A 21278-nucleotide genomic window follows, 5' to 3' on the forward strand; every position below is an offset into this window, starting at 1 on the left:
TCATCAATTAGATTGTATGATTTGGCATATGTTAATTTTCTTTTGACTTTTGGAGGTAATCGATGCATTGTTACCACATTTATGAAATGCTGCCTGGTTTGGTTATCAATATGCATCTGTGACTGACACCAGTGTACAGTTATGACATCTAGTGTACAAGAAATGTGTCTCTACCTCAAAGATTCTTTGATTTATCAATGCGTGGATTACAATAAAATTCATGGATGTAACAATTTTAAAACAAAACATTTTGATTCTGTGGTATTCTGATTCATTTCATTAGGTTACGGCTGTAGGCTTTCTAATGTTTATTAATACGCAACATGTAAAAGCTATCCAAAGCCCAAGTTAGTGAAATTCAAGGAAACAACAAATCATCAGGAACGTCATATTGATTTATATCTGGTGTGCTATCCGGGTGGGACACGATTCACGGATCTAACCGATTTTCCGGTTCATGTTTTTATTTGTAAAAACTGTATGCTCACCGATTTATGAACAATGACCATCTTTCACATTTGTAATTGCTTAGCTGCTGATCCAAAATGTTTGTCCAGCTGCCTACACCGCTGATCATGTGCCTGACCTTCACACTCAGGTGAGACATCTCAACCCCGCAATTTGTGTCACAAAGAGTGTTGAAATTGAATTTACATTTCTGTCTGTGGTCCGCAGTGCTTGCATGTTCCCCGGCCATAACTGGGGGGAATGGAACGACTCCCAGCTCCTGCCAACCATTCAGAAGCTGATGAAAGGATACAACCGCTATCTTAGACCCAATTTCAATGGTAGAACCAAGCCTGATCAGTTTTATTCATGACTTGTTTGCCAAAGCCTCTTGTATCTCCCTGACAGAGGGCCCTGTGGAAATCGGGATGAGTCTTGACATTGCAAGCATCGATGCCATCTCTGAAATCAATATGGTACAATATTCCTGCTATTTTCTTCGAGTGGGATAATGTGTCTGTGAGAATGAGGCACTAAAAAACAATTGCTGATTTAATACACCAAGATATTGCTTTTCAGGACTACACTGCAACTATCTTCCTGCGCCAACGGTGGCGAGATTCCAGACTGGTGTTCCCAGGAAACGAGAGTGTTAGCGTGGATGGACGCCTGGTGTCACTTCTTTGGATCCCCGACACCTTTATTCCTGACTCAAAGCGCTCTTTCCTCCATGATGTGACGGTGGAAAACCGCCTCATACGCATATTCAGCAACGGGACCGTACTTTATGCACTACGGTACATTCTTCCAGTTTGCTTCATACAAAACACAAGTTAGGAAGCGATTGTACATTTTCAAAAACATGCAGAGTAAGTGAGTTAGCAAGAGAAATCTTGTTCTGAGGTGTGAGTTTTGATTACAATCGCAGCTGCTTATAATGGTAAATTCTCATACTTAGTGCCTAACCTGGGTTGGAGCCCTGTAAAATAAAATCCACCTAGACGTGGACACGTGTCCCTATGGTGGCTTTGTTATTAGTCTCTCGAGCAGGGATGGGCAACTGGCGGAGTTAACCCATGATTGATTAAACCCCACCCCCATGTTTTTTGTCGAAACAAGCCTCAATAAATCATCCCCCAAAAAACTCCACAAAAGCCGAGGGGCAATGGGAACAAAATAAATCAGAGAAAAAAAGCCTTTGCAAATGCAATACATTTCTAACATAATCCTAAATTTGGAGACACGTTTTTAACTAGGTGACAATCTCAAGTTTGATAGTATTTTGCTGCCTTATGCAGGGAAATATTGAGCGGATCTGGTGTTCAAAAATCAACATTTTTGGCTGCCCTAATAAGGAGATCAATATTGAATCAAAAATGTTTTATTTGGGTTCAATAATAGAAGCATGTTTCTTTGTCAGAATTGTTTTTAGCATTAAAGGGTCAGTACGTAGAAATGTTTGATTTTTCAGCATTCATTCATTCTAGAAATCCCATTATTATTTTCAATTACATTTCACTTTCAATCATATCAACATACATTTTTCCCTATAATCATAGGTGTAGTAATCACATAGTATATGACATGGGACGCTCCTCACCTTAGGATGACATGCTTTACCGTCATGTTTATGCTACAGATACCCGAAGCAGACAAACTTAGTTCCTCAACACACAATAACTTTGAACTTCTCACTTGAGGGACTATTAGAGAAAACAATGATAACCCCAATAAGCGCAACTTGAATTGTTAACGACACTTCTCAAATAATACTGAGGTCTCCGTTAAGTTGTGTCAACAATTCTGGAGACTAAAGGTCATGCCTGTCATTCCAAATCGGCAAAGAATTATTAAGATGATGTGCAACTACTGTAAGCAATATCGACCATCTAGGGGTGAATGGTCATATTACAAATTGAAAGTAAAATACTTGGCTATTCGTGGGGGATAGGGAGCACCAGCTCGCAAAAATGAAAAATATGAGTATGATGGACTCCCATTGAAATACATTGACAAAGAAATATGTGTACATTTTGTAAACCCAGAAAAATCTTCAAAAGACACAAAAAAAATCCCTCTAACACTGCCCCACCCCCAAAAATAAGCCATTTTGAGAGAATATATTTTAAAAAAATGAGAAGAGGTGAAAGAGGTCCACTGTAGTATTTTTACATTTATAATCTGGCCTTAAAAAAATATCTTATCAGTTTTTTAATCAGGGGTTCACTCAAACATGGGCACGGGCCGCCATGCATTTGCCCGTCCCTGTGGAAGAGAATTATTTTGACTGCACAATTACTTTTATTGTTTTGCAAACTGCCCAAGTCAATTAATGGAACTTCTCAGCTTTTTAGAATTAAAACTAATTATAGGTCCTTGATTTGCAAGAATTTGCACGGCATGTAAATGTTAACACTGTAGTCTATTGTTTAAGTATGTTGTGTATTTTTTGAGAGACATGAGTCCGTTGCGGCAAGGCTGGTTGATGGATAATTACTCCTCATGACACATGCGTCTTGGTTTGAAAAATATTTTATTCCTGCTCATGCTGAGGTATCTTCATTACCTTGTGTCCGCGCGGCTCTGTCCGCACGAGCGTCTTTCCTCGTGTTTCTCTCTTCTGCTCCCGTGACGGCTTTTTGGGTCTGTCTTGAATGTGCAAATTGACTAATTGCAAATGCCTCTGTGAGCTTTGGGCTCTGTTCCCCTTGAGGCGAATGGTCACAATAGGGGGCAACTATTTTCGTCTCCAGCCAGGAACTGTTAACACCTTCAAGCAACCATAAACTGGGTGGGGGCATTTATCTTCTCTCCTTGCAAGACACCGGGAGGTCTATGTGTCAACTGGTTTACTTATCAGACAATAACTTTAGGTTTAAGTTGTAAGTTCACTATCTATTTGCAATGACAAACTATATATGTATATGAAAATACACCTCAAATACATTTCTCAATGTAAAACACATATAAACTGTATGGAAAATGAGAATATGTTGTCTCCACAGCATCACAGCTACCATCGCCTGCAACATGGACCTGACCAAATACCCCATGGACAGACAGGTGTGCACCCTGCAGCTAGAAAGCTGTGAGTAACTGAACCCCAACTCACTCACATCTATCATATTGTCTCACTGTGTAGATGGCCACTATCATCACCATCCTCCTCAATATCATCATCATTGTAAACATCGTTGTAGTAAGTATGACACTGGCGATGCAAAGGCTTGTGGTTGGCTAAGAGTGGACACATTTTAATCTAGAGTGTTGTGTTATGTGTGTATACAGGGGGTTACAATCTGCAGGATGTTGTGTTTTACTGGACCAGAGGGAATGATTCAGTGAAGGGTCTGGACACACTGCGGCTGGCTCAGTATAGCGTGGAGAGCTACTACACATCTGTGTCAGAGGCTGTGTACGAGACTGGTAGGTGTGCTACGTACGCTTGGGAATGATGCAATATTTTACAAGGGTTAAGGGTGTGCCTTTGTTCACAGGACAATACCCCAAGCTGGTGCTGCATTTTGCATTGCGCAGAAATGTTTTGTTCTTTATCTTGGAAACATATGTTCCCTCCACCCTCTTGGTGGTTCTCTCCTGGGTCTCATTCTGGATCAGCCAGTCCTCTGTACCAGCCAGGACCTGCATTGGTTAGTAACAAATTAATCACAGTCACATAAGGAATTGAAAACTGTTTTACTTTCTTTTTTTGAGGGTCACTATTCTTTGACTCCTAGGCATTATTTGCATCCGTGCTTGACAATTGTGCTTCTAAATATCTTTTATGATGATGCAAATGAATGATGGCATCAAACACAAGCTTTGTACTTTGGTTCTGAATTTTTTCGATTGGGCATTAGCATCTAAGTGCAATATAAAAGTCTCTACAGTATGATATAATCCTCTTTTGTTTACCGTATATTGTTATTTGGATGGGTGGGATTTGGTTGCTGTCTGTTGCTTCACTTATCTCGCATTCGAGACGGTAACTCAACAACAGTTTTATTACGGCACCCTTGTGCATCACTCTTCCAACATGACCAATAAACCCACGTTTAATACAACTGTTAGATTAGTGTACCAGTGATTTAGCACAAATCAATTAGCGATGCCTGGAGAGTGGGATGCGGGGGAGACATGCCTAAGAGACGACTGTTGCAGTTAAGATGGTCACATGTGAGCTGAGATCAATAAACAGCAGTGTGCATGTGTAAGAAATACCAGATTAAGATGTGTTAAACTACATTAATAGACCAGCATCATATGAATGTGCACTCCAAAATAGAATGAGTTTTTGTGTCGCAGGAATGACATTAGATGACCACATCTCGGACGCTACACTAACATTGTATGAAAAATGCATGAAGATGACGGGCTAATTCATAATTAATGAATAAAGAGTTGGTTAGGGTGGGTAACAAAATGGTCACACTTACATGAAACTAATCTGCTCACAGGCGTTACTACAGTCCTGACAATGACGACTCTGATGATGGGCGCTCGCACCTCCCTACCAAATGCCAACTGCTTCATTAAGGCCATAGACGTCTACCTGGGCATTTGCTTTACCTTCATATTTGGTGCTCTGTTGGAGTATGCCTGTGCTCACTTCTATACCATGCAACACCAAACCATAGAGGACTTACACAGGGTGGGTCAAATGTGCAAACATCAGCAAAAATATATTCATGTAATGTTCCCTTACTGAAAGCATCTGTTCTTTAATTTAGGATCTTGTGAGAGAGTTCAACGAGTCCAGCGGAAACGGCTCCATCCCCGTTGTCAGCTCCACCCAACCGAAGGATTCTGTGAAAGTAAGCTCCGTCGCCGAGGAGCCTACAGAACAATCGCCCACCAGTGACACAAAGGCCACTGGTGAACCCAAGCAGGAAAAAAAAGGTCAAGGCTGCAGCCTGTCATCAGTGAAGGATGCTTCAAAGAAGGCAATATCCATCTTTATTGTAGAAAATCCACACAACATCGATCGCCATGCCCGCACCGTTTTCCCCATGGCATTCTTTTTTGTCAATATTCTCTACTGGCTTTATTATCTCTTTCACTGAGAGCTCCTCGCAAGCTGCTGCTGAGTTCATTTCAGCACCCCGCAGCTGCTCTGCATTCCCCATGGAGATGTCAGGCCAGTCGCTTGGATCTGAAGTGATCGCACATGCCTTTGGTTGAGAAGTGATATGTAAAAAACAACAACTTTCAACCAGATGAAGAGACCACAAACGAATAGAGAGCAGCTGCCAGTATCAGAAACCGTCTTTAGATCACATCGCACATTCTACCAAGCCTGCAATTTGTCCATTGACTGGAAAAATCACACAAGAAAGAACTAGCTATAAAAAGAAAAAACAACGAAAGAAATGTCTGTTCCATCGGACTACCTTTTTTCTGCTGTATTTAATACGTTGTTTGTACAAGACCATGTCCTGTAATTACTTTCACAGCATGTAACTTTAGAATAATAAAACAGTGATGCAGGACAAGCTGATGTGCTGTTTTGTTTGGATAATTGAGGCTATTATAATTTCAGGATGAGAAAATGCAGAACAAATTGCCATTTGAGTTCAAATAAGACTAAGAATCCTTACAACTTTTTTTTAATGATGTGGCATATGCAGGCAGGGATCTGAAAATAAAAAAAGTAGAAAGACAACACTGCTTGAAGAAAGAAAAACACATGAAATGATTCGGTATCTTTTTGAATGGAATCAGCATCGTAATCTTATTAAAATAATCGTCCTGGCTATAAATAGGAAGACTCAATTTAATGACTTTGAGGTTCTGTCTGGACCCAGGTCAGCGAATCTTAAAGTGCAAAATTCAACACAGGTTTTGCAGGTAAATGGAAAAAGGTAAGACTTCCCTACTTTGACAGGAGTGAGTTACATTTTTGCATCCAATCTTTTGATGCATGGCTCACCTATGGCCTAAGATGAATCTAAAATGATGCAGGGGTATTTAGAAATAAACTACGAGCACATATAGTGAAGTGTGTCCTTTTAAAATAGCAGGATTGTGCTATCCGAAGCCTTTCGAAAACACAAACAAAAGAAATATACACAAAGATTGAAACACATGAAACAGTCACCGTAAAAAGAAAAAAAAACATAACATTGATAAAAGGCACATTGTGACTTGATCTACTTCCAATCATTTCATCAGTCCACATCACATTCATAAGCCTTTCCTCATATTAACCCACAACCACCTGAGCTTCTATTTACAAGGCACTACGCTTTACGACATTCCAAAACTCTAAATATCTCATTTGTGCTTTCCACATTAAGTTCTGCATTTTTCAAGCTGAAAATTTGAAACAGTCTTTGGATTTCTGAATTGTCAAGTCCTTTCAGGCGCTGAAGTTGGTCAAGAGCATTATAGAGGACGTACCTCCATCTAGTGGCTATTTTCTTTCATTGCAACAACTCGTTGGGCATCTGTGCTTTTGGAAACTGGTGAGATGTTCTCCTCAGCAGGTTGGCAGGTTGCAACTATTACATCCTGTAATCAGTTCCATTTACTGCAAGTACTTCTGAAGGTTCTGCCTTTAATTTCCTTTCTTTGATTCCCATTCCTGCAAAAAGTCAGAAGGCAAGTGGCGTAGTTATTACACAACACATTTATTAACAGAGAAAATAATACAAAAGTTGAACTGCACAACCTAAACATCAGACATAGTGTTGAATAATACCTTCCACTTGACAATGGCATAATTGTTGTTTTTTGATCATTCGTTTTGGATCTAATCATTTGCTCACTGTAAGCAGAAGCACATACAGGGAGTGAAAGCTACCTTGGCCTTCTGCATGACAGTTCCTGACGATGAAGCATACACAGAGGGCGGTCTCTTGCGCATCTCCGAAGCACAGTTTACTGGTAAGGTGTCACTGTAGATATTATGTGTCTTCTTTCTGGACCCCTACAGAAAAGAAACATGTTGTAAACATGTTGTCACTCATATGTGAAGGCAAGGATGGGTAAAGATAAATGATCCTCCATTTTAAATACCTTGACGGGAGGGACAGTTTCCACAGGGGCACCAAGAGCTCCACCTGCCAGGCTTTTCTTGAGGTTTTCTTTGACTTGGGACAGTCGTAGTTCCAGGTCCACTTGCATTGCTTCTTTAGTCCGACAAGCTTCTTCCAGCTGGGACACGCGCTGGTTCAAGAGGACACATCTCTTCTCTGTCCACACACATAATCATATCTAATATTTGAACATTTATCATTCAAGTGGGATAATTGTATCATTTAATGTCATGCTAAAGCATTATTCATTTTCACTACGGCTTGTCCTCACTAGGGTCACAATTCACGGGTTAGTTGAACTGACTTTTGGGCGAGACTGGGTAGCCCCTGAACTGTTCGCACTCACATTCACACCTCTGAGTAATTTAGCACTGGTCACAAAATGAGATGTGTAAATTAGTCAAAGAATCTGGTGCAATGATAAGCATACCAACATCTCACATATATTAACGCTATGGTTGGCACTGTCAAACATTTAATAATGTAACACTTCAGGGCACTATGACCTTAGAAAAAATTTGACTTATTTTTAATATCATAAATTATTATGCTAGTAAATCTCCTTTGGAATCAAGCCAATCCAACTCAGCCTTAAAGGAGGTTTCAGGTTGAGTTGGATTGGGTGTATCCTAAAGGAGATTTACTACCATAATAATTTAGAGTGTACAAGCCACGCTAGGCAATACTGCTTTATATACAATTGTCAATCATTATGTGTAAAAAAAAAAAGCAATTACATCATTACAATGCTGATACTGGGCTTGAAATCATCACAATAAAACATTGGATATTCAATTTGAGGAAATTAATAAATCAGTGAGGAATGCTATGCTGTTGATGTTTTCTTTATCCCTGCAGGCAAATTGTCTTCCCACTCACTCTAAAATAATCTGGGTTTGTGGGGGTCAGACAGCTGGGTCAGACCCATTCGACATGGAAGCTTTTGCAGGATATCAACCTACACGTTCAAGCAAAGCTGAGCAACTGCATGGATATGATGGCCAAAATAAAGAGATTTTTCTTTCCTTTTGATCTTTTTTACTTACCAGAAGCTGTTTGCAGCTGTTCTTTTAGCTCTCGTTTCTCCTGTCGGAGGTTTGTGAGTGTATGCCGAATTCCCTCCTTCTCTTTTTCCAGCTCTTCTTTTGCTTTCAGGTATCGCTTAGCATCCTCCTCTGCTCGTGTTTTCCCATACCTTCCATACTGGTTGTTAGAATCTGTGATGTCAGAGATTTCAGGTGAGAGGTAAAAAAAAAAAAGAATTGTTTTATCTTTGCTCACTCATGAACCAATAACAAAGAAAAAAAAAAAAAAAACCCTAGGAATCCTATTCAACCACAGTGTTAAAATGACGACATCATGTGACACATACAGAACACACACACACTGGTGTAAAGGTCATGAGGCGAGACAGCGAATCTAATGCGTCTAATAAATCTCGTGTTTCATCCTGAAGCTGTCAAACTCTAAGCGTGCTCAGTCCTTCTTTGAAGTATCGCAATGTCAGCGCACAGGCCTGAGAGAGAAAGAAAGGACAACGCCAATATCATGTTGCTAAACCCAGAATGTTCATCTCTATTAGTGGGAGAGCAGCCAAGGGACACAATGACGCACATGGGAGCGGCCAGTGGAAAGTGGAGATGCTGGATACTGGACTTTGAGCCAGATAGAAACTGACGTTCTATTTTATGACAAAAGAAGGGATTGGTAAACACCAGAGAGTGTCATCTGGGATTATGATTAAGATATAGCATCTGTAAAACATCTTTGAGGCCAGCAAGAATTGTCAGATGAGACAAATGTTGGGCACATTGACATGACAACTTTGTAAATAAAGTTCTGGACAATTTTTTTTATATTAAGATTCTAGGTCACAAACTGCTTCTCCACTGGTTTTATTCTAAATCTTGTGTAGCATGTCATGTGATGGTATTGGGAGTATTCTACAGTAGCGGTGCGACCAACACAGTTTTTCAAAATTACATCAAACTTGAGCAAAGAAAAGAAAACAACAGTGATGAAGTTGGACAATTTAGATACTTTTCGTTTCGGTGCGAAATGAAAAGGAATCAAAACCATCCAGTTACTTGCCTTTGCAGGCCACAAAAAGAGCAAAGTGACATTTTTTAAATTGGTCTGTTGAAAACTGTTTTGAGGACAAATCCTTGAAACTAGCCAGAAGCATGGCCATGACCCATGAATGTTAGTTTGTGTGGGAATTCGACCAAAAAACACTTACTTGAACCTGTTCGTTCGAGGGAGTTTAACACTTTGTTTTTTTCAGAATCCCTGCTGGACAAACCGGAGTGCCACTTGCCTTGATTCCCCCACTGCTGTAGAAGAATACGGGGAAGGGAGGGGTGCAAACAAAAAGATCACATACTCATCAATTAGCGAACCCACTTTTGGATTTATTGACTTCTGATAACGGAGGTGTGTCCAAATGTGTGTGGGTGGAGGCAGTGAGAAGCGTGTGTTTAAACTCATGTCAGTAGACCGATGTGAGGGGTTTAAAGGCTGTTAAACTGCAGTGACCTTCTTGTCACCACTATGGAGGCTGTTTGTCCTCACTCCCATAAACACACGCACGCACACGCACACATGAAGATCAGAATCATGAAACATTTTAGCGTGAAGTGAATTTATAGTTCCTTACCTTTTGAGTAAAAATAGTTTATAAATGTAGTTACTTTTTGAATACAAATGATGATATGAACAAAAATTGTCATGCTATTCCAGCTTATTCTTGTTTCAAAGGAAATGTGCGCTCATCTCTGTGCTTGCAAGACCAACCTGAACATCCTCATTTGGGACCTCGTCATATGTTCTGAAGTCTGTATTACTTGGGGAGGATGTGACCCATCTACATAAGAATCAGAAAGTGGAGAAGAAATGATGTCCGCTTTAGGTGAAAGGGTTTCAAATTTTAACCCTAAAACTGTCTCACTCACAGGAAGGAATGGCGAGCAGCATTGCGAATATTAGCAATGGTCTCCACGTCCACGCAGTCGTAATGCAGAGACTCGGGATCTGTTGTGGAGCCGGTTTCTGCCAAGAGAACCCCGAGCCATCTGCCAAGGTCCTCAGAGTTGGCTGCCTGGAAATAAGCAGGACATATTCAATAGGAAGGGGGCCACTTCTTTTAAACCTCAAGTAGGTTGGAAGGTGAACAAAAGCTGCAGTCAAGCAAACAATTCTCACCTCCAGAGTAGCCACAGTGGTGCTTGCTCGTAAGATCCGGAAGGCAATGGGATGCTTGGGTCCCAGGCCTGGCACCACTTCACAGCCATGCAGTGGGAGGGAAGGCAAGGAGGTCTGATGGTCGCCTCTGTCGTGGTAGAAGTGCAGAAAGCCTCTGCACACACAGCACCAGTGCTCCTGCCACTCTTGATTGACGAGAACTGACAGATAACCTGAGCAAACAGAAATAACGAATGAACTCCAAGTCATCTCAAAGAGAAACGTGGAAGCAGCCACAAACCTTGTCGAGGGTCGTTGTAGGCTGTTCGAGAAGTCTTCTTCTTTGAGAAGCTGATGATGCGTGTGATCTTTCGACCTGCAGCTAAGGCACCACGCTTCACCTTACCTGCTTTGAAAATCAAAGCATTGGAGATGAGTTTGCTTGACATTTGGAAACAGTAATTGATTAGAAAACATTCACTGATGAGAGATATCTAAATCAAAATTCTAAATAACCCACACAGTAAAAGTTTCACGCGACAATAAGCAAGCTTTTCCTGATGATCTTTAGGATGACACTTACTGGGACATGTTTCATTCACGCAAGGGTATAAAATGTGACATTTATTTACTGCAGAATTTTAATTCCATCAATGTGAAAGGTTTTCGATTCTATTTGGCCAAAAACCTGCTGGCCAGTTTTCGATCTTGTTGGTTTCTTTGTTAGAAAGAATAATAAGTAGAACCCATGCACTTTCTATCTTGCATATCCAGCGCAAGGTCACGGCAGCATTGAAAGGCAGTCATCTGAGCCCTCACCCTCAAAAACAAAGCTTCAATGTCTCCCATTTCATCAAGCTTTACATTGCAAAGATACAGTCGATCTGAGATTTTGTAAAATCCCAGTATTGACCTTTTGGCCGGGAAGTGTATCATTCTTATTGAGTTATCAGCAAGAGGCAATTCCCACAGCCTGCTGCATCAGCTAAACCTGTTAAATTGAAAACAAATGTAAAAAAAAAAGAGTAGCTCCATTCACATTATACTCACTATTTTCTCGGAAGTTCTCCCCCGTTGATACTCCAACATCTGAATCTGAATTGTTCCTTTCTGCAGATAACCTCTGTGGAAGAGCACACATACACGCAAACAAATGGATTTATTGTCTGAGACACTTTTCTACTCGATAACCCAAATATATTTTAGAAGCAAGAGTGTTGTTCGATAGCATTCCGGAGTAATCTGGTGTTAATGAGCTGTGCATGGGCACAACCAAAAACTCCAATATCCATTCCACTTGTCTTGTCTTTATAAAGTATGTTTATCTCTGGGTTCCCTCACTTTCATTCTTTATTTTGCTCACTGTCCACCATGAACACATGACATCAGAAGAGAAACACAAACACAGTATTTTCCATCTGTTTTTCTCCCCTCCCTTCCTTGACTTTAATTTATGGTGGTATGGGTGAACGTTGAAGAGGTAGTACTCAGTCCAACACTGACTCACCCGCAGCCCTATTATTGGCGTCTTAGCAATTACTACGATAACACATCTTGCCTTTGCTCTGCCAATCAAACATAGGTAGTGCTGTGTTTTGACATACAATCGATTAGGAAAATTGATGGTGACAACACAATTGCTGCTTGCTGCTGACTTTTTCTCACCGCAGCTGAGAAAAGGAATGATAATGTGTTGTGACCATATAATCGCCTTTTGACACACCTTGTCAAGTTCAGTTTTCCTCAGAATGACGGGGGACGCGGATACCTCTGACCCAGTGCATTGGCCCTTCACCTCTCTGATAACCTGCAGGGCAAATTGTCAAAGTCAAACAATTTCCACCCTGTTTTTCCAGGGGCTGTCAATATGCTTGACGGTCACATTTCAACATTATTATTGTATTCACACTCAGGCTGGCCAAGCAGCTGGAGTAGACAATCAGAGTAAACACATTTAGTCATGTTGCAGTTACCCCGAGCCATCGCTCCGCTTGCTCTTTGCTCTGCACAGCCAGAACCAGAGCATCTCCGTTGGGTAAGGTGAACCGAAGTTCATGGTTCTTCCGTTTGCTATCCTTGGGGGCGTAGACCACAGTGCATTGGGGCAGCAGCATGTCCACGTAGGGACATGTATCCTTGGAACTCTTGTAACACTGCCAATGATACATAAGAGGGATTATAGTAAAATGTTTTTAAATATTGGAACCTCACAGCCACATCATTAGGGAGAGCTCTAATTAGATCAAACACAGGCAATGAAGCGGTATCAAATTTAATAATAAGTCTGTGGCCCAAACTACGTAGAAGATGAGATGTCACACATTGCAAACTCCAACCACAACAATAATAGCACATTCTTCAAGTTCAATTCAACACATGCGTTGGATCGTAAAGGATTGTGTTAGTTGTCGCGATGTTTCACCCGTCATTGTTTTTCTGCCGTTTGCTCACTTGTAATCGATTCTCTCGTATAACCGTGAGCTGTTTGGCCCACTGGCCGAAGCGTTTCTTGCGTAGCAGAAAGGCACAGATCCGACAGTCCCTGGTTGGGGGCATGGAGCTCTCATCTGAGGGCCACTGATGTGTCAGCTGCACACCGGGACTCCTCTCTTCTTCGTCTTCCTCATATGACTCATAAGAGCTACTCAGAGCATCAGAATCATTATCTGAGAGAGCAGAGGCAGAGTACGCTATTTTTTATTCTTTGAATTACATTTGGGTGTCAGTATTATGTATTGTTAATTTACAGGAGTTTTTACGATGGGAGATGATGCGAGTAGTTGGGTAGTTGTTGTCTGCATCTTCATATCCATCCTCTATAGAGGTGGGAGGGCTAGGTCTAACTGAAGAAAAAAATTAAGTATTAATTAATAAAAACGGCATTTCACAATTGCTACACCACATTTCTTGAAACTCAAAACTGTTGGTTCACATGAATGGACTAAGTCTGCCTATTATCCACTCCACATAAACTGCTTTGAACTATGTCTATTGATTTTGTTTTCTTTCTTTCCAAACTTTTCACCTTTAGTGGAATGTAATCTGTTCAATAAATCAAATCAAATGAAAAATATTCGATTTTGTCGATTTATAACATTTGAGAGCTTACTGAAAAGCAGTTGAATGCGACAAGTCGAGTCAAGAAGGAAGATGTTTACCTCTAGCGATGATGTATTCAGGCATCTTGCCCGGACTGAGTGGCACTGCCTCCTCATAATAATCCTCAGGAGGAGGTGTCGTGGGCAGAGGGGGAGGAGAGTCGGCTGAATGCACAGCTGGGGAGTCTCCACAGTCCTGAAAGGTGAGACAGAAACCTACAGTACATCTCAAATGTCATCAATAACTATGAGCGATTTGTTTGTTCCTAACCAAAGGGGCTATTTCGTCAAAGAGAAACAGAGAAGAAATGATTCCCTGGGTGGAGCAGGCCCTAAATCTCTCCTTACCGTGCGATGAACATGTGGGAAACCCCGCAACATGGAATACATTGTATTTTATCCCCTCAGGCCTCCTTAATCATTTACACATCGTAATCTTTGCTCACATAGTTCGTTTTGGAAAAGAAAGACTAGCATAGATTTTAAATGATATGGAAAGTCACACATCAAAGCCTACATATAGAAAACTAACCCAGTTGTTATTTGAAACCTACATTTGGATGTACAAGAAATTAGGTCACTGACCTGTTTCAAAGTATCGCTTTGTGTGTCTTTTTCTAGCTTCAAATCGTCCGTAACATCCTTTAGGTCTCCAAGTTCACAGTCTGGAAATGAAAACAACTCATGGTTAAAGGTGAAGTCAACCCCTACATTATCTTTGGAATAATATGCTCTGTGCAGTCCAACTAATCGAAACACAGTTTTCTGAATAATGTTTCATTTGTGGAATATGAATTAAATGGGCAAAATTCACTCATTTTTATCCATCTCAGGGGGCAGCCATTTTGCCACTTGCCGTTGACTGATAATGACATCGCAGTTGCCAAAAGTCTCAGGTCACACGTTTGCTACAGAAAACTGGTGAGTCGTGATTGGTTGTGAGTAGTTAGTAGTACATGTACAACATACAATATTATTTGTAAAGAAAATGTTGGGGTTGACTTCGACTTAAATACAAAAGTAGGCCCTATGTACTGTAAAATTACTGAATAAAAACGCACCAAACTTGTCAAAGAGTGACTCCACAAAGCTGGTGCCATTCCTGTACACTGCTGAGTTCACATAGATATAGTCTGTTCCCGAAACTGGAATAAAGAAGGCTAAGTTAAACACTTGATGGCTTTGCAAAGTATGCTTAGGTTTCTCTCAAGGTGTCTTTTTATTGACCTGATGGTTGTATCTGCTGCAGGAGGTTCCAAACTGAAGTCTTCTTCTCCTGCGTTGATGAGCTCAGAGTCTCCTGATCCAGCAACTTCAGGAGTGCACTCAGCTCACTCACTAACTGCTCCATTGCTGCAATATCGAGATGAAATGTCAGTGCGAAATGAGATGAAATATAACAGAGGGCAAAGGTCGGGTACAGATGTCTAAACAAGCATTCAATGCATGCAAGCTGCTTCTCTTTACTTCACCGTATATTTTGCTTGTTTAACCCTTAACCCCTCACAGTCTGTGAACATCTCTCTCTTCTGAGAAGAGCCAGACTAAACAATACACTAATTGAGTGACAGGACAGATGTCTGCAAAGCAATTCCTCATCAAAATAGAGAAAGCTAAAACTGGAGGGAGCAAAACAAGCAGTTGAATCCTCTGATCAAAAGAAAGCAAAATCATTATTAGCCAGCATCTTGGAAATATGGCTTGCACAAACAATGGCAAACCAAGTCAAATTTTAATCAAACACTGACGAGGCAAAATTAAAAGCTTTGGCAGTCTGCCGAGATAGGAGATCATGGCAAGAATACTAGATTAGAGAGCACATTTATGATGCAGCAGCCAAGACTTGATCTTTATCTTGAAGTTAGGCAATGTTAAAGCATGCATGCATGCACAGATGACATCATATGATGCAATGAGCTGCTCTGCTACCCGCTTGTGGAAAACAGAGCCACATTTCAATCTATCTCTATTTTGAATCCCTTGAATTCCATTGGACTTCGGTGTCTCCTCACTATGTCTGGTTGTCATGGTGACAACACAACACATCAAAATTTCAGTCCAGTGAATAAAGTCTAATAAAAAGACCACAGATGTTGTTTGCACACAGTGTTGCGTGGTAATGATACAGGTGAAGATTCCTTCCTTTTAACAAGTCTCCATCATTTACATCTGATGTATCATCAATGCCTTAGATTACTCAAAATACTAAGTAGACATATATTTAGGTACGCCAGTGCACTCATTTGCTCCAATAGGTGAAAAAAAAGTAACAAAAATGTGACAGCTTAATGCGCCCATACCATAACCACGGAGTAACTACGACATTAAAACAGACACCTGTGTTGAGTTGTAACTATTAGCTAGACTTTACACAGACTTTATACTTTACGCTCAATCGGATCAGCAAATTACTTTTATAAAATTATTTTCAATTGGCAACAACTATGTATAAGGAAATTGACCTGACATGATGGGATTGGTGATCTTTTTTTATTTGTAGGGCAGTGATCGTTGACAAAATCCTGATCGTGCAAAGACTAATGTGATTTTTTAAAAATAATCTTGTCAATCAAAAACTCAGCATCTTTTTAATGTTCTTTGTAAAATTCCACAGGTGTACCTAATGTTGCGGCCAGTTGGTGCCAATACAAAGCTGATAGCATCTGGTGGTAATGCCCCATTATTCCCAGACCTCAACCTGCTTCAAGAGCCATTTTGTTTGAATTCCTGTGTTATCGGAATTGATGCTAGACACAAGCAAGTGCTACCAAAGGCAGCGCCCCTTCATACCCCTCACCACCGATGAGTCATTTTGAATGCTTTTCTTCGACAAAGTTGCGTGCAATTTTATACACAATATACAGAATTTTACACCTTTTTGACAATTGCTTCAGTCACTGCTACTGCCCCAACATCTCCATAACTCAAAGCCCCCTATCATCAGCCACCAGCCATACCTCCCTGCTTCCTGATTCATTTTCACAGTCTAGTCACAATAGACTTGCTGAACCATGCATCTTGTTGGGGTCAGCCATCGGACAGTCTCTCAGCTAGAAAACGTTTTGTTGGAAAGGCAGCCATAAGGTAACAAGACCTGTTCTAGTTAGCAGGCACACACGCGCGCGCACACACACACACACACACACACACACACACACACACACACACACACACACACACACACACACACACACACACACACACACACACACACACACACACACACACACACACACACCCGTATGTGTAATTATCAGGTGGGATGATAAATAAGTTCATATATGCAAATTTGACGAGTGTCTCATTAATGCTTTAGCCAGTTGTCAACAGCAATGTATTTTTGTCAATGGTTTGAGAGAGCAAGATGTTCCCACCCTGAACAGCAACAGGCATACTTTCCTGAGGTAGGTCTTCCTTTGGGCTGAACAATGGGCCATGGACTCTCCAGTCAAAATGCAAATAGAACTGTGTCTCCATGCTAGTAACATGTGTTTTACTGCTCCTGTAAAAGCATTTCCTTCTATTGTACTCAAACCACACTTGCACTCCCTGTAACGTTGGCATGAAGAAGTGATTCATGCATGGATCAGCCGCTTTGACCCTGCTCATTATGACGCGATTTACTGTGCAAGGGGGATTGGGAGGCTCATGAGAGTCGGATCACTTGGCCTAGTGAAAGCTGTCTCTTTGCCAAATTTTCCAGCTGTTTAGATTGTCGCTCTGGGTTGAAATTGTGCTTCCCCTAACCTTGGAAAGAAAGAAAAAAAAGAACATCTATGCACATTGTGATTCATTCACTGAACATTTAGACCAAAGTCAGCACTAAATCAAATCTAGTAAACTAATAGGTGCTGCATTGACACAGAAAACCAAAACACTAAGAAAGCGCACATAAGAATTAACATTGAATCCAAAGTCATATGCCTCTATAACAGTGGTTCTTAACCTGGGTTCGGTGAGTCGGTCTAAGGGGTTCGGCAGGTCCCAACACACCAGATTTTTAAATAACGCATATCTGAACTGGTCTAGCAAAGGCAACAGCGGAAGTCACACTGATTTGCCTGGTATGTCATTTGTTGTGAGTTGATGCATTGTGTTGGTTTTATTCTTTGAACAAGGTGACGTTCATGCACGGCTAATTTTGTGCACCAGTAAAAAAAACATCTCCACGTTTATTAAAATTTGCAACTGCTTCGAGGTGTTGTGTATTTGTATTTCGGAGCACCCGAGGAAAACTACAGTGAGTCGTAGGGTTACGTTTTTTATTTAAAATCTTTTGCCATCCTGAAATTATTGACACTTAAAATATTTACAGGATGTTTTGTACTTAAAATTGGCAGCATGGTAATGTGAGCCAAATAAAGAAGAGTCATTCTTCTTCTTGCTGTCCCGGCAGGAATTCTTGAAGCTATTCAAAAGCTTTAGCCTCTGTCAAACATTGACTTCCTCTCACTTGTATGACAATTGCTGGTAAACACCACACACATTCCTCACCTTGTTGATAGTGTAAGTCTCTGCAAAGTGCAGCCTATGAATAGAGATGCAAGCGTAGACTTTTTTTTTTTTTTGTCTAAAGCAATTCTGCAAGGATGAGGGAAAGAGAAGCGGGGGAGGAGGTTGGTGATGATTTGGGAATTGAATCTCGTCAGCAAACAGAACACCTGTGCTAACATACCCAACAAACCCTGATATGAAAAATAGTCTGACCTCAGTTGAGTTTTTCTCCTTAATAGGATTTGCAGAGTCTGCTGCACTCTTACACATACTGTAATTACACAGACACACGCATGAATGACATTTGTCCTAGGTGACAGTTCAGTCATTCAGCAGCCACTCTGTTTCACAATATTGTTGCGCATACTCCATCTAATTACAGAGGAATTTGGTTGCACAGAGACTTTCCCAAGTTTCCCAATTAGCTGAGCTAAGGCGCCAGTCACTTTCACAATAGTGCAGCATTACTAAAGCACACACCTAGCAAACACCACGCAACACAGTTTAGTTCAGTTGACAGTTTAGTTACGTTAACACTTTCTGGTACCTTGCAGTTATGGAAGCTAAAGGATGGATCGAGACAAACTGCTGTCAGTTGGGAATTGTTACCTCTGTAGGAAAATGAGAATGGAACGGCCAAAGAACACCTTTTGTCAATAATTTTTTGTCTGCTTGTAAATTTCACTAAAATTGATGACAAAAGCAATGTTAATAAAAAAAATGTTGAACGAGGATCATGGCCACAGTGAGGAAATTTGATTGGCGAGGAGACTGTTGACAGCAAAAAAATACAGTTTTAGGTACAATGCCTTGAGGAAAATATCCACAGCCCTTAAACAAATGAACAGCAATTTTTATGTCTTGCCACATCAACAGGATTTAGTTCTGGACTTTGACTGGCCCATCGTACCACATGGATATTCGTTGATCTAAAGTATTCCATTGTAGCTCTAGTTTTATGTTTGGGTTCATTGTCTTGTTTATCACACTTTGATACACGATTGGGGGTGGTGGGTGTAAGTGTTGGAGCTGCCCATCCTCAACAGTCAACTTTGCTAGTTTTTTTTTATTTTTTATCATTCACTCGTAAAGATCTTCTTGTGTTGGTCTGTTTCAAAAAACTTGGGGCCTGATTGATACGAACTTTGTAAGGCCGATGCCAATGCTGATATTTGAAAGACAACAAAACCATACCAACTACGTCAACTTGTTATTTTCTAGTCACTTCCAACAAATATATAAATTAAAGATATAATTGACTGTTTTACAATATTTTGCCTTTCAATATTTCTTTAATTTCTAAACAGAGAGAAAATTAGGGATAAAATCATGCAAATAAAAATATGTAAATAAAAACATTAAATCTTTTGGGAAATTATTTAACTAAACTCAAATGAAATAATTTTATAAATGAGGTTAGAAATACCTCTGGTCCACTGGTCTGCAAATTGGAGGTAGCCAAGTGGAACAGGTGGAACAACATAAACAAAAGGTGTCCAAAAGAAGCATGCATTTTTAGGCAAACATGACCAAGTTTTTATCATGATCAAGTTCAAATTCAAAATATAAGTACTTTTATAAGAGTCTAATAGAATAATCTGCCAAATTTGGGCCGATGATGATTATTTTGAAAAGAGCTATAATTGCACTGCTAATTTCATATATTTGGTGGGAACATATCACCTCACTTGTTTGCCATTTTGATGCTGAAGTTAAATCAATAACATTATAGATTTGACCTCAGTGTCAAGGCTATTGAAGTGAGATGATGCTTTAGCTCTTGATTTCTGAAAAAATGATTAAAATTGGCAACTGCTCTCAAATTGTCGTCCAGTGGAATTCCTTTAAAAAACAATGAAGTACGCATAAGAAAAAAAAACCTGTACCCTTAACCTTAATACCAAACACAGGTTTGACAATTCAACGATTTCTTTCTCTGTTGAAGAAACTTTGCCGTGCCCGTGTGGCTGAGACAGACGTTTCAGACGCTGAGCAGCTCATTTCACAAGAGAATGTTGTTTTAGGACTTCATTCCATCCTGCCCAAATTAAGGATACATTGCGCCGGATGCAATCAAAGCAGCCTCAGAGCCTCCTCCAAGTTTCACAATTAGCAGAGCCCCTCCACGCCACCCCCTTGTGTTTTATGCCTCATTTCAACTTCTGTACACATAGACTTTAAGTGACCGGGGGGCAAAATGCTGCAATTTTGCTTCATCAATCCAAAAAACACTCTTGTGGCTTCTTACTATGCATTTTGGCAAATCCATTGTCATCAGTTATTTTTGTGACCACTATTGTTTTAACTTTCTTTAATGACTAACAATAATTTCATCTATGCGTGTACATAATTAAGACAACTTCTACAATAATTCCAAGAAACCCTGTGCTACAAAAAAAAAGACATATTATGGCTTAGAATGTATTACATGGGAGAAAGTTCTGCATTACAATGAAAAACAAAGTTGGCCCCAGAGCATTGTAAAAGCTTCTCAGTAGTTTGTAAGATAAAGGTCCACATTTCTTACCCTTTATACAGCTTGAAATACAGCATATAGAGAGCATTAGGCAAAGCTTACCCTCTACAGCAGTGGCTGAGAGTCCGACCATGGTCCCATATAACAGAGACGTTCATTCATACAACAATCCGATAGTGTGAGAAATATTCCAGAGTCAAGGCCTGGCTGTTGTGTCGGTATCGCTGGTGGAGGTGAGCTGCAGCTTGCCCGCCTGCTGCTGAAATCACAGTCCCTCCTCTCCCTTCCTCCCTCTGATCTGTTATCTCTACACTCCCTCCCTCCATCTGCCCACTTCTCTTTTCTTTTGGGGGGCAGGGGAGCTGCTGTGTGTGTGTGTGTGTGTGTGTGTGTGTGTGTGTGTGTGTGTGTGTGTGTGTGTGTGTGTGTGTGTGTGTGTGTGTGTGTGTGTGTGTGTGTGTGTGTGTGTGTTCTTATTAGATCCCTGTCTCGGGTTTGGGAAGCACCCAGGATAGTCTCTCACTCATGGAAAGACTCAACCAGTTA

General features: G+C 40.6%; 2 protein-coding genes across 5 annotated transcripts; one reads left to right on the top strand and one right to left on the bottom strand.

Moving 5' to 3' along the window:
• Positions 1-545: 545 nt before the first annotated feature.
• gabrp (gamma-aminobutyric acid type A receptor subunit pi) lies at positions 546-5908 on the top strand. Its single transcript, XM_085905691.1, has 9 exons — positions 546-598; positions 676-788; positions 856-923; positions 1027-1244; positions 3453-3535; positions 3736-3873; positions 3945-4097; positions 4905-5098; positions 5178-5908. Exons 1-9 carry the CDS (start codon positions 546-548, stop codon positions 5508-5510), a joined length of 1353 nt encoding a protein of 450 aa, XP_085761817.1. The 3' UTR covers positions 5511-5908.
• afap1l1a (actin filament associated protein 1-like 1a) lies at positions 5387-21009 on the bottom strand. Of its 4 annotated transcripts, none has more exons than XM_085905690.1 (19): positions 20835-21009; positions 14990-15115; positions 14824-14907; positions 14348-14427; positions 13823-13958; positions 13424-13507; positions 13116-13330; positions 12638-12817; positions 12388-12471; positions 11715-11787; positions 10966-11073; positions 10686-10897; positions 10436-10581; positions 10278-10347; positions 9724-9817; positions 8531-8701; positions 7465-7640; positions 7250-7375; positions 5387-7030 (listed from the first exon to the last, which is right to left on the bottom strand). In XM_085905690.1, the coding sequence occupies exons 1-19, from the start codon at positions 20863-20865 to the stop codon at positions 7004-7006; spliced, it is 2223 nt and encodes a 740-aa protein (XP_085761816.1). In that variant the 5' UTR covers positions 20866-21009; the 3' UTR covers positions 5387-7003. The 4 variants fall into 4 exon arrangements, with proteins under 4 accessions (XP_085761816.1, XP_085761814.1, XP_085761815.1 ...); XM_085905688.1 differs by having other exon boundaries at positions 10966-11070; positions 13412-13507; XM_085905689.1 differs by having other exon boundaries at positions 9724-9814; positions 13412-13507.
• Positions 21010-21278: the final 269 nt, after the last annotated feature.

This window comes from Syngnathus leptorhynchus, chromosome 2 (assembly GCF_054491065.1).
Source record: "Syngnathus leptorhynchus isolate UIUO chromosome 2, UIUO_Slep, whole genome shotgun sequence".
NCBI classification, from domain to species: domain Eukaryota; kingdom Metazoa; phylum Chordata; class Actinopteri; order Syngnathiformes; family Syngnathidae; genus Syngnathus; species Syngnathus leptorhynchus.

What these genes read in the sequence shown, in the direction of transcription:
- gabrp (XM_085905691.1), top strand. Translation starts at nt 546, where the DNA reads ATGTTTGTCCAGCTGCCTACACCGCTGATCATGTGCCTGACCTTCACA. An exon ending in TCTTAGACCCAATTTCAATG is followed by an intron (nt 789 to 855) that starts GTAGAACCAAGC and finishes TCTCCCTGACAG; the next exon opens with AGGGCCCTGTGGAAATCGGG. An exon ending in CCATAGAGGACTTACACAGG is followed by an intron (nt 5,099 to 5,177) that starts GTGGGTCAAATG and finishes TCTTTAATTTAG; the next exon opens with GATCTTGTGAGAGAGTTCAA.
- afap1l1a (XM_085905686.1), bottom strand. Translation starts at nt 20,865, where the DNA reads ATGGTCGGACTCTCAGCCACTGCTGTAGAGG. An exon ending in GCAGCAGATACAACCATCAG is followed by an intron (nt 14,908 to 14,989) that starts GTCAATAAAAAG and finishes TCTTTATTCCAG; the next exon opens with TTTCGGGAACAGACTATATC. An exon ending in AAGCGGAGCGATGGCTCGGG is followed by an intron (nt 12,472 to 12,637) that starts GTAACTGCAACA and finishes TTTGCCCTGCAG; the next exon opens with GTTATCAGAGAGGTGAAGGG.